Here is a 12,815-nt window from a genome sequence, read left to right on the forward strand (position 1 = left end):
TTAGCGATTTCCAAAAATGCGATTGCTTTTAAGGAATCGCAAATTTTCGATTCCTTAAAAGCAATGCATGATTGTTTTTATAATTGCGAATTAGGAATTAGGAGGTGCAAATTACCACGAGGTTGAACCTCGTGGTAATTTGCGAAAAGTTTTGAAAATGCTGAAAAATGCATTTTTTACACTTTCATGTTTCAGACACACATGTCCTTGGGACATGTGTGTGTGAAACATGCACTTCAAATTACATTTCTGGGGTGCGGGGGGGGGTCCTTTGGACCCCCCTCTGCACCCTTGGAATGCATTAACAAATCGCGATTTTCCAAAAGAAAATCGCAATTTGTTAAAGCCTTCCCATTGATCCCTATGGGCCTTTTGGCCCATAGGAATCAATGGGAATTGCGAATTCGCACTTTGGAATTCGCATAATATTTGCGATTCAGTAAAAATTGCGATTTTTACCGAATCGCAAATAATTTCCGAAAATATACATGCATCCCATTTTGCAAATTCCAAATTGCGATTCGCTATTTTTCGCAATTTGGAATTCGCAAAAGGCCGGGATGATGCATGTGGCCGTTAGATTCTTCTGGGGGAAAAGGGTGTAATGTTCTGTAACCTAGGTGATGGGGTTATGGGTCATAGGGCCATATGTATCAAGCTAATTAGCATTCGCAAAGGCTAGTTGGTGGTAATTTGCGAATTCTTTTCAATAAGCTTTTTTCCAAAAAACAAAAGGTGCCATATGACGCCCATACATGCCCTTAGGGCATGTATGTGCGCCATATGCCCCCAAATGTCTTTTTCAGGGGTGCAGCAGGGTGTTCTTGAGACACCCCTGCACCCTTGAAGAAATTCCTAATTTGCGATTAGCTAATTGCTAATCGCAAATTGCATTAACATGAGATTGGGACCCCCTCTATTTGTTACTTTAAGGTCAGGGAAAGAGGGGAAAAGCAAAACACTAACAGAATATGTTCCCTCTTGACCTATAAAACTTTAGCGGTATATATCCAATACTTTCATTCTATTGTTTTCATACATAAGGGCAAACAACAAAAAAAGATTTTTTATAACTTTCTCATTTTATTATTTTTTCTTTTTTAGTTATATTTCTTAGTACAAAAGTTTTTTTCCATTTATCGTTTTATCACATCAGTTAATATACTTTATCAAAAAAACACATAGTATAAAACACATCATTTTCTAATCTCATCAGTAAAAAAACTATTTACTGCAGGGGAAACAATATACAAAACAATCAACACTCTCACATGTACATACATCCCTTATTTAACATGCATACTACATTCATTCTTGATTCTGCGTCTGAGGGATCGCAGGTGGGAATGCAAATTAATACGCAAGGTCGACGCGTTTCGGCAGTGTGGACCGCCTTCCTCAGGACCTGTCTGCAGAATACTCAAACACAAACAATAGTTTTATGGCCCCTGCATGGTTGAAAATCTGTAAAGATAAATGACATACATTGTTTTATTTATTCTAATACTTTTTACATTATTCTCAGTTTATGTTGCCCTATGTATGACCAAAAAGACATAATTCATTTACATTTTAGAGTCACTTAGAATCTAAGTGACTCTAAAATGTAAATGAATTATGTCTTTTTGGTCATACATAGGGCAACATAAACTGAGAATAATGTAAAAAGTATTAGAATAAATAAAACAATGTATGTCATTTATCTTTACAGATTTTCAACCATGCAGGGGCCATAAAACTATTGTTTGTGTTTGAGTATTCTGCAGACAGGTCCTGAGGAAGGCGGTCCACACTGCCGAAACGCGTCGACCTTGCGTATTAATTTGCATTCCCACCTGCGATCCCTCAGACGCAGAATCAAGAATGAATGTAGTATGCATGTTAAATAAGGGATGTATGTACATGTGAGAGTGTTGATTGTTTTGTATATTGTTTCCCCTGCAGTAAATAGTTTTTTTACTGATGAGATTAGAAAATGATGTGTTTTATACTATGTGTTTTTTTGATAAAGTATATTAACTGATGTGATAAAACGATAAATGGAAAAAAAACTTTTGTACTAAGAAATATAACTAAAAAAGAAAAAATAATAAAATGAGAAAGTTATAAAAAATCTTTTTTTGTTGTTTGCCCTTATGTATGAAAACAATAGAATGAAAGTATTGGATATATACCGCTAAAGTTTTATAGGTCAAGAGGGAACATATTCTGTTAGTGTTACTAATCGCAAATTGCACCTTCATTCCTATGGGCCTCCTGGCCCATGGAAATGAATGGGTAATTTGCGATTAGCAATTTGCTAATCGCAAATTAGGAATGGTAAAGAATCGCTATTTAATAGCGATGTAGTACATACATACCGTTTTGCGAATTCCAAATAGCGATTCCTTAAAATTCGCTATTTTGAATTCGCTAAACGGTAGTATGATACATATGGCCCATAGTTTCTTGAATCTGAGATCAGGTGTAACATTTTCTGTTCAAAACGCAGCCACTATTACTGGGGTCATGAGTCGCTTTGTGGGTGCTATGGATAAAGCACTGTATTTAAGAGTTTATAATAATAATATTAATATATCATTAATTATATTTCTTGAGTACAATAAAGTGATGGATTTCATTTTCAGTGTCCTTGGGTCATGGATTGTATTTAATTTGTGTGCTTGGGACAGGGATTCAGATTTCCTGAGATCTTAGAATGTATTTCATTAGTGCTGAAAGAATGAATGAACGAGTAGACATCTAAAGCACTCACTAAAAAACGATGACAGGATGGGTTCTGCAGAGTCATGGATTGTAGTTGCTGGGTGCAATAGTGCCATGAATGAAACTTCCTGGTTGCTGGATGCTTATGGTTTTTATCTTCTGGGGGACATGAAATTATCTATATGGGTGCTGTGTACTAGGGTGTCATGGGTTACAATTTCGGGGTGAAGAAAAAATAATGTGTGTTCATATAACAAACTCCAGGAACTAAAGATATAACTTATACATTTTCTTGCAACATGGCAGAGTCATGCGTTGCAGTTCCTGGATGATGGGGCACGAATTGTATTTCATATGTGCAAGGCTGACCTGGTTGTCATCATTTGCATTTCGTTGTTGCGCAGGGTCATACATTCCATCTTCTTGCAATATCGAAGGGCCTATATTTCCCGAGTGCTTGGAAAATAGATTGCACTTGCTGAGGAAACACTGATTGCAATTCCTGGATGCCTGAAAGATTTTGAAAGTTACTGCCTAGTTGCTGGAAGGCCAGCAGTTATTTACTTGAGACAAGGGAGCTAAATATTGTATGTCATGGGTGGAGGGGCCCCTGCTATCTTTTCCAGGTGTTGGGGCACAAGGATTGCATGTAGACATTGGAGGATCAGGGAATTAGCTAGTGTTGAAAGTTTTAGAAACTGTATATCATGGGTGCTCAAGAACAGAGATCTTGTTTCCTGGGTGCGGGAGTTTCATGAGTTATATAGCCTCAGTGCTGGGAAGGCTGCTTTGTTTCTGGTAGGAAGAGTCTCTTGTGATAGAAATCCCTGTTGTTTATGTTTGTCGAGTTTTACGAATCTGCATGGATAGTCCTGAATTATGGAAAGCCCGCCCAGAACAGCTGAGACAGCGTCCTTCGCTGACAATTTTTCGAAAAAATGTGAAGACCTGGTTGTTCTGAGGTAATAGCTCTGACCGTACAAGATCTGACATGGCTAGCTATGGGGAACCCCAATTGGGTGGCTGAGCGCATTATAAACTATGTTAATAATAATAATAATAATGTTTGGCTACTGTACTAAATATATTGAGATTTACTGAGATGTGGAATTCGAGCAGGAATGCTCTACAGGTTATCAAGAGTCTACATAGGGACAGATTTACATTGCAGGATGCACATCTGAAACAACGGAGACTATGTGAATCTAGACACAAAAGAAAGTGGCTTCCCTGTGGTAAAGTATAGAGACATATGAACGTTTATTATTCCTAGGTTTAATACAATAAATGTTATTGTACATGACCTGAAATGTATATTAAATAATTATTAATTAATTACATTATATTTAATTTGAAAAATCCCATCTTCAGTAAAATTGTTATTTTTATTTGATATGTTACAATTTATTAAAGTTATACATGACAATAGTTATACTAAATGTAGTTTGTGAATTTGTCCCATAGATTACAATGTATTACATGAATTGATACATGATACATCTTTGCATTTTTGGATCAATGAACAGGCTTTTTGGATAGTTAAGTTATGTACCGCAGGATACAAGGAGATTTGGAATGATCAAAAAGCAGAGATTTCGAGTTCTAAAATATGGGGTTTAGAGTTATTTGAATTCAGAAACGGAGTGATACCTCTCATCTCGTTAACAAAGGCGTTTCAGGGCAGCTGGAAGGGTGTGAAACATAATGGGGGGCATTGGGGTATGAGGTGTTTTTAGTTCTGGTAGCAGGCAGATGTTAGCATAAAGTGTTTGACAATGAGCGTGTCATGAGCTCGAGGCACTGGATATTCATAAATAGATGTCTCTGAACACAAGAATGAGTACTTTGCAATGAGAATGATATTTTGTGACACGCCATTCTGATTGGTATCAGCGGGATTTGAAATGTGATTGACGGGAGTGTTGTACAATATCCTTGTTGTGAAATTAATGTTTTGACTAAAGGGGAGTAGGAATATTGAGGGAGATCACTTAGTACTCTATTTGAATAATAAAGTTTACTCATGACTACTGTATTCATCAGGGACTTGCTCCTTCTGAATAAGGGGAATAGTTTATTTTAACAATGCTGAGTTGAAATCTCGCTGGAGTGGCTGAGGAGGATTTAAATCAAGGGAGGAGTGACAAGGTATTAGAAGAAAATGAGATGGGCGAAGTAAGAGCAAAGAGATGGTGACGCTTGTAAGTAGACTAATTACATTTTTTAGCAAATTAGTACAAGCGATTGGAAGACCATCCAGTGACTGATAGTTGAGATATAGTTGGAGATTCTAGATTTGTCGGTGTGCATCAATGAGGGAAATGAAAGTAAAATATGTGCATCTTTAGTATATAAGTGATAAGAAAAGGAAGAAATAGACCACGTGTGATGCTGTAAGAGGAGAAAAGGAGAGCTCCATGAATTGATATTCAGGGGATGGCAACCATGAGAAAGAATGATCAGCTGGGAAAGTGTAGAGCACCAAGAGATGAGAATCAGTTGGAGAAGTAAGAGGAAACTAATTCCCAGTGAGGCTTATTGTAACTTGGTAAGATGGCTGACACTGTGAAAGGGTGTGGAAAGGCCATGGAGGATCAGCAAGGACGAAATATAATTACCTTTGCGTTTGATGTGTATTCCAAATAGCAAAGTCGGTTCCCGAAGCCCTCTGCTCCCATACACATCTTCAGATGCTCCTTCTGGATGGTGGCACTGCATTGTAGTACAACTTCGTCTTCCTGTTGAGAAAAGAGAGGCAGAAAATGAGTCATCAGGAAGTAGGACACTGAGAGGAGATCGAGCAGTACGAGTGAGAGAAACATAGATGAGGTTTGCATAGCAGGCAATGAGCCATCAGAATAGCATTGCAGCGTCTCTATAAACAATATGAATTTAAAAACATTTCCATATAAGGTGAAAGTCTAATTTGGTTTTGTTGGGTGTGCGGTCGGTAATGTATGTCAGTTTTAAATACTACTGGGATTTATACTGGATAAGAATAGATGGATGGCACAAACACGTACATATTGCCTTCACTGATACAGATGGCTGTTGCCCTGCAAATTTATATGTGTTGAGAAGTTACCATGGTAGTAAGTAGTATTAGGTGACTTCATAGGGAGTTAATTTTATATTTGTATTTTGTTGGGTCTAACTTCACAATTCTGTCTAAACGTGTGCTATTGTTGGTTTTGAATAGTATGCATTTGTGTGCAGTGCAGTTCTGGACGCATTATTATTCACCTATGTGGCGTATCTGTACAGTTTTGGAAATGTGTGTAATGATCTGTCTAGCCTGTACTATTGGATGTAGGCTGTGTGATAAACAAGGTGATATTATCTGTGTCTGGCCTGAAAGGCAATTGTGAATATTCTAACACATTATCAGGAAATCTACTATATGTGCCTAGATTTATTTCCTCATTCTGGCATTTACTCATTTTAGTATAGCTATTCATAATATTTTTGGAATAAATGCTTCTTTCCATGAATGGGGGCGTATTTCAGACATAGTATGTGATGTATTATTGTGTTGCAGATGTTCAAGAAGAGCAACTAACTGCCAGGAAATGCTGTTTATGAGAAAGTCATGTATTGAGTGAGGAATGGACCACATAAGCAGCCATAATGAGGTTCAATCTAATAGTTACACCGCATGAGTCAGAGGGCTATGAATGACCATGATGTATATTTAGTCCATAGGGATGACCCTTGCAGATAGGCTAGATATAGACGTTCAGCACTCCCACTGAATTATGCACTTACATGTAACTGGTGGGCTTGGGATTAACTGTGCATTTCTTATTGCAATCGATTCATGGAAATAGTAGATTGTGATATACTGAGGTGAAGAGATAGAATGGGATACGCAGCTTGCATAATGCAGGTGGTGTGTATGCTTGTCCAGACTGGGAAACCCACACAGTGTAGACAGTATTTTTGTATACAGATCTTATAAAGATACTAAGCAAGACTGCTGCGATCATGTGGATTCCACTGATATGCTGCTAGAATGTGGGAGTCCTTGCCAAGAGGCAGATAGGTGGATGATCACTGTACGGGGTAAGCAATTGATGCGGTATAGGATCCTTATACTCTAAAAAATTATCCTCTTAGGTTGCCTAGTTTGTCTTCACACTCCCTGGTAGGAGTCTCAGGGAACATGAGAAGATGCTGCTGTCAATAAAAGGAACATAAAGCAGAAGAGGCATATTTTCTATTAGTAATAAATAGGCACTGTAGTATGGACAAGGAATGGGAGTGGATGCTTCTCATTGGAACCTTGTGAGGGAAAAAAGTTCTTTAGCATCAGTTTACATCCCGACCAGAGACAAAATCATTCTTAAAACATTCCATTCAGGAGATATTGGCTGAAGACAATGGGCCTCTTACAAAGGCAGGAGGCCCGAACCTCAAACTACATGGTAAGCTCGACCCATCCATCCAGAGACAAGTTAGCATTGCTGTTTTCTCTGATAGAAGACAATGGCTGACAGAGGTGGGTTTACTGGCTAGCAGGTGGGTTACATACACGGGTGGAATGGACTTGTTGCATCCCTCTGTCTTATGCGAAAATAGAGCTGTTTTTATTAGGTCAGGAACGTACACATAACATAATCAAGGTAGACCATGGAGTCATATCTCTATCACATCACACACCAGTTGTAGGCTTGTTAGGGTGGGACACAACTGAAAAGGGAGACCCCTCACTGGACATATAGTACTCAATTATTCAAAAATAGAGTCATTGGAGAAACTATTTGATCCCACGTTAAGGCGTTTTCACTGCACAATAATGCAGGTGAATGATGACTTTCGATAGTATAGCATAAGCTGAAAGCTCTAATCGGGGGCATCTATATGGTGGAGGGACCTAGACTTAGCAAAATCCAAGAACGTATATTACTAGAACTAACGAAGAATCTCCATAAACTAGAAATCCTGCACAAGAAAACTATATCTGAACAGATATAGAGTGGTACAATAGCCAGAAACCGGTCCTAGGATGCTTGATTCCGGTCCAGGAAAGACATGGCTTGGCAGTTCGGGCTGGACTGTTCCCATGAGGCGCGGGGTCAAGGCTGATTTGCATATGGCCATGTCTGAACTGGGGTGGCGTGGATTGCAAAAAATCGATGGATTTAGGCCCAGATCTCTGTACTGGGGTGAATGTATGACTGTTCTGCATTCTGTCCATCAACTGTTGGTTTTGCATTTGTCTCCCCAAGTGGGATGGGTATGCTCAGACGCGGGTCCCAGGCTCTCCACACCACTGGAGTCAAGCTATCCTGGCTGAAGACGGCTGATAGCCAGAAACTGGTCCTAGGATGCTTGATTCCGGACCAGGAAAGATATGGCTTGGCAGTTCTGGCTGGACTGTTCCCATGAGGCTCAGGGTCAAGGCTGATTTGCATATGGCCATGTCTGAACTGGGGTGGTGTGGAGTGCAAATAAACGATGGATTTAAGCCCAGATCACTGTACTGGGGTGAATGTATGACATTGTTCTGCATTCTGTCCATCAACTGTTGGTTTTGCATTTGAACAGTTATAGAGACATACTTTGAACATCAGAGGGGGGTTATGCCTCCTAGAACTAAGCAAAGTAGAATACTCCCTGAACAAGATAAAACAACATTTCTATGTAGGGAATAAAGCGGGGAGATTACTTGCCTCCAAGTTAAGAAAACGCCATACTCAATCCCAGATCATGTCCATTATTGACAAGACGGGATGATAAAAGGGAGGCGTTTATACTGTATTACCAAACCCTTTGCAGAGTCAAACAGGCAAAAGTGTTTGGATAGCTAGAAGAGGTGAGCTTATCCAACCTTAAACCAGATCAGATAAAATCACTAAATGGCTCTTTGTCCACTAAGGAAATCATTAAAATTCAAGCTAGTCTGGCTGATATAGGGTGTTACCCCGAAACCGGTCCCAGGATCCTTGTTTCCAGTCCAGGGAGGACCCGGCTTGGTAGTTCGGGCTGGACTGTTTCTATCAGAAACAGGGTCAAGACTGATTTGCACATGGCTGAGTCGAAACTGGGGTGGTTTAGTGAGCAAAAGAACAATGGATTTAACCAAGATCTTTTGACTGGGGTGAATGTTTTATTCACTCAGCATTCCGTCCATCATTTGTTGCCGCAGGACTAGTGGGCCTGCAGCACTTATTGAACCACCCACTTAAGTGGTTCCTTACAACATGTCTCATGACTGCCATTGTAGTCTGTGGGTAGTTTTAAACTGCCAAGTCACCCCTGGCAAGAAAAATACCTTGCCAGGCCTAAAACTCCCTTTAAATGCATATAAATCACCCATAGGGTAGGCCCTAAACAGCCAATAGGGCAGTGTGTATTGTATTGAAAAGATTGAACATCTACTTTTAAGATTTACTCATTCTGGCTGTGAAAAACTCCCAAATTCGTTTTTCACTACTGTGAGGCCTAACTCTCCTATAGTTACATTATTAAGTGATAACGTTTGCTTGGGAGCAGTAGAAATCCAATGTTTGGTGCCAAGAAATTATCAATTAAAATCCTCTTCAATGATATAGACGATTTTAAGTCACAATTCTGAAAATGACACTTTTAGAAAGTAAAAGAAAAGATGTTGGACAGAATGCTCAACAAATCAATCATTCACCCCCAGTGACATATCTGGGTTAAATTCATAGCTTTTTGCTCCGTACGCCATTCTACTTTACTCAGCCATACGTAAATCAGTCCTGACCCTGCTCCCCATGAAAACAGTCCAGCCTGAACTGCCAGGCCAGTGGGTCCCTTGCTCGCTAAGCCATTGGCTTGGCAGTTTGGGCTGGACTGTTCCCATGAGGAGCAGGGTCAAGACTGATTTGCATATGGCTGGGTTCAAACCGGGGTGGCATAGTAAGCAAAAAAACAATGGATTAAACCCAGATCTTCTGACTGGGGATGAGCGGCTGAAAAGTGTCAGCACTCCATCCATCATCTTGTTGTTGTGTTTACTTTACAAAAGTTGCCATTTTCTTGTCCTAATCATTTGGTGCCTGTTTTCTGGGTCACATAACTAGGTGTAGTTGTCAGTTGTCCTCTGCGTATTCCTCCTAGAAAGCCACACAATAAAGGGACTGGGTGTTGGCTAGATGGGCCATAAAAGCGGGATGGAGAGGTGATCTGTGCACGGCCCCACTTGCACTTCAAAGACACTGCCTCCCCAGACACACAAAGAACTTCACACTAGCCTATTCTACCCTCAAACAGCCTGGGACCCGCGCAGAGAGGCTTGAAATTAAAATGTGTTCACCCTAAGTGGCCATGGGTATGCCTCGACGTGGGTCCCTTGCTTGCTGTGCCACTGGATTTAAGCTAACCTGGCTGATTAGGGTTGATGCACCAAAGCCAGTCCCAGGATACTTGTTTCCGGTCCAGGTAGGATCTGGCATGGCACTTCATGCTGGACTGTTCCCATGAGGAGCAGGGTCAAGACTGATTTGCATATGGCTGGGTTCAAACTGGGGTGGCATGTTGAGCAAAATAACAATTGATCAAATCCAGATCTCTTGACTGACGGTGAGTGGATGAAAGGTTTCAGCACTCCGTCCATCATCTTGTGTTTACTTTAAGAAAGTTGGCATTTTCTTGTCCTAAGCATTTGGTGCCTGTTTCCTGGGTCACATGACTAGGTGTAGTTGGCAGTTGGCCTCTGCATATTCCTCCTAGATAGCCACACAATAAAGGGACTGAGTGTTGGCTAGATGGAGGATGGGAGGGGTGATCAGTGCACAGCCCCACTTGCACTTCAAAGACACTGCCTCACCATACACACAAAGTACTTCACACTAGCCTATTGTGCCCTCAAACAGCCTGGGACCAGGGTTGAGAGGCTTAAAATTCCAGACACTTCTGTGGGGTGGAAAACTCCAGACGTTTCTTCCTCCTCAAAGCTGGCATCAGGTATAAAACTAGGACCCTAAGACCAAATCTTCACTTTACTTCTAAAACTGTGGAAGAACTCTCAGAGGACTGCCCTAAAGCGTGTGGCCTGCTGCCTCCTGCCTGCCACCCGAAGCCTGCCTTGTTCCCTCAGAGGACTGCCCTTCTGCTTGAGGCCAGCTTTCCTGCTTGAGCGCAAGACTTCCAGAGTGACTCTAAGGGCTGGTTGGCTTGCCACCTCATCAGAGTCTCAGGGACAGAAAAGGGAGTCCAAATTCAAAACTTGGGACTTAAAACAATGTCAGTGAAAAAGTGATCTGTGAACGCACAGAAGAGACCGGGACATACCTGCTCACTGATCTGTCCAAGGTCCATTGCCGGTCGGCCTAAATTCAAGCCAGATTTCGCTACATTATTCTCTGCAGTAGCAGCTCCTGTTCAGCAGTTACTCACTAAAAGGTGTACCCGGACTCATGGAGCTCTCATCGGCTACAGCCTGTAGCTTCGGCCAGCTAGAGATTTTTGACTTCAAGAAACGAGACTAAGTCCGAACGCAGAAATCTTCACCGTGACTTCGTTCCGTGGCTCCCCAAAGATCAGTGGCATAGCTAGAGGAGGGGGGGGGGGGGCGGTGTGGGCTGACCCCCAAGCCGGCATGAGTTTTGGGGCGGCGGCCAGCCTCCCTCCACCTGCTCTTACCTGTGGTCATCGCCGCCGCACAAATCGGCAGTAACACTCTCCCCCGACCCCCTCTCTTCAATTAGGCTGCCGCGGGCAGCAAATGCAGGGGCCGCCACGGGCCGCCTAAGGCCTAGCTATGTCTCTGTCAAAGATGCCGCCTCCTCCTCAGACACCGCTGTCTCCCTTGGTCAGATGAACTTTACCTTCTCATATATTCTTCTTAAAAATTCTTCTAAGTCCATAGGTAATCGGAAACCGGGTCAAACCCGCTTTCTGTATCCAAACCGTGCTCCCTTATGGTCGGCCATAACGTACGACTTTGCCCCAGTCTCGCTTCATAGTTTAAGCGCTATTTTTCACTTTAAACTTTAAAAATTCATAACTCCGGCTCTTCTGATTACATTTTTGTCATTTTCATGTCAATTTATTACAATGTAATATATTTTTCTAAATTAGTGCAGGATTTTGCGTACTTTACACATTGGCCCGAAGTTAAGCATGACTGCTTTCATGTCATGCTACCACAGGGTTAAGAGCAGGTTATTTTAGTGAGTTTTTGTGGTTCACCCTGACAAGGATTGTGGCTGTTGCTTGGGTAGGGTTTCACCCCCCTCAATCAACAACCCAATGTCTCACATTGCATATTGATATTTTAACAACTAAAATTACCAGCATTATCCATGTTCCCTATTTAACACATCTTCAAGCTGCTTTCTGGCAAATTAGTTTCAATGGGAAGGCGAGGAAGGGACTCTGAACAAGAGTGAAAAGAAGAGTAGATGCCAAGTGTATGGAGGATGTTGCAGCAATGAGGGGTGACGAGTTAGTTTGAAAGACAAACTCCAGACTAAAACTGTGCAAGTAAAGCAGAAGCCCGCTGCCATCCAGTCAGGTAATGATAGCTCAGTGTTATTAACTCATTGTTGGGTGTTACGTAAAACCTGTGATAAAGCATGACTCTAAGGTTTCCTGGTACAGTTGATATGCCTATTCACTGCCTGGAATGTCGGCAATGTGCAGCCTGTACGCTGGAAAGTGATACGTAGCTTTCTGTATGGCCAAAGGCATAGTGGTGGTTCAGAGCAAATGCTGTCTCGCTGCATCTAAGAATAGATGAATCTAAGATTAGCTGTTGTGTTTGTTGCCTAGTAATGCGGTTTACTGTTATCTATCCCATGTCACTAATAACCATTTGGTGGCAAGTGTTTACACTGCTTACATGTTTAGAGACATTTCAGACCACAAAGCTAGCTGGAGAAGTAATAGCGGGCCACATTCTGAAACAATTGCACATGCAATTCTAAGCGTCATTTAGGAGTGCAAAACGCTTTCAATTTCAGAAAGGTTGGTTTTCCACTTGTTGTAAATCAATTTACTCAAATGGAGGTATCGACTGAGTAAATCTACTCTTATCGTTTAGGAATGGGTATTTCAGGGAGGGAATGGCCTAGAAGATGTTAGTAATCATAAGCCATTTTCTCCCAATCCCTTCCTGTCAATAACACTGGTGAGGGTGA

General features: G+C 41.3%; 1 protein-coding gene across 11 annotated transcripts in view; it reads right to left on the bottom strand.

Annotated features, from left to right (window-relative positions):
* The window catches only part of RYR1 (ryanodine receptor 1), a 1,215,008-nt gene that overhangs the window by 1,049,494 nt on the left and 152,699 nt on the right, over positions 1-12,815 (bottom strand). For all 11 annotated transcript variants that reach the window (XM_086938669.1, XM_086938668.1, XM_086938662.1 and 8 more), the window contains exon 2: positions 5,325-5,444. In XM_086938669.1, the coding sequence (XP_086794795.1) occupies positions 5,325-5,444 (120 nt within the window). The remainder of the gene's footprint in view (positions 1-5,324; positions 5,445-12,815) is intronic.

This window comes from Lissotriton vulgaris, chromosome 9 (assembly GCF_964263255.1).
Source record: "Lissotriton vulgaris chromosome 9, aLisVul1.2, whole genome shotgun sequence".
NCBI classification, from domain to species: Eukaryota; Metazoa; Chordata; class Amphibia; order Caudata; family Salamandridae; genus Lissotriton; species Lissotriton vulgaris.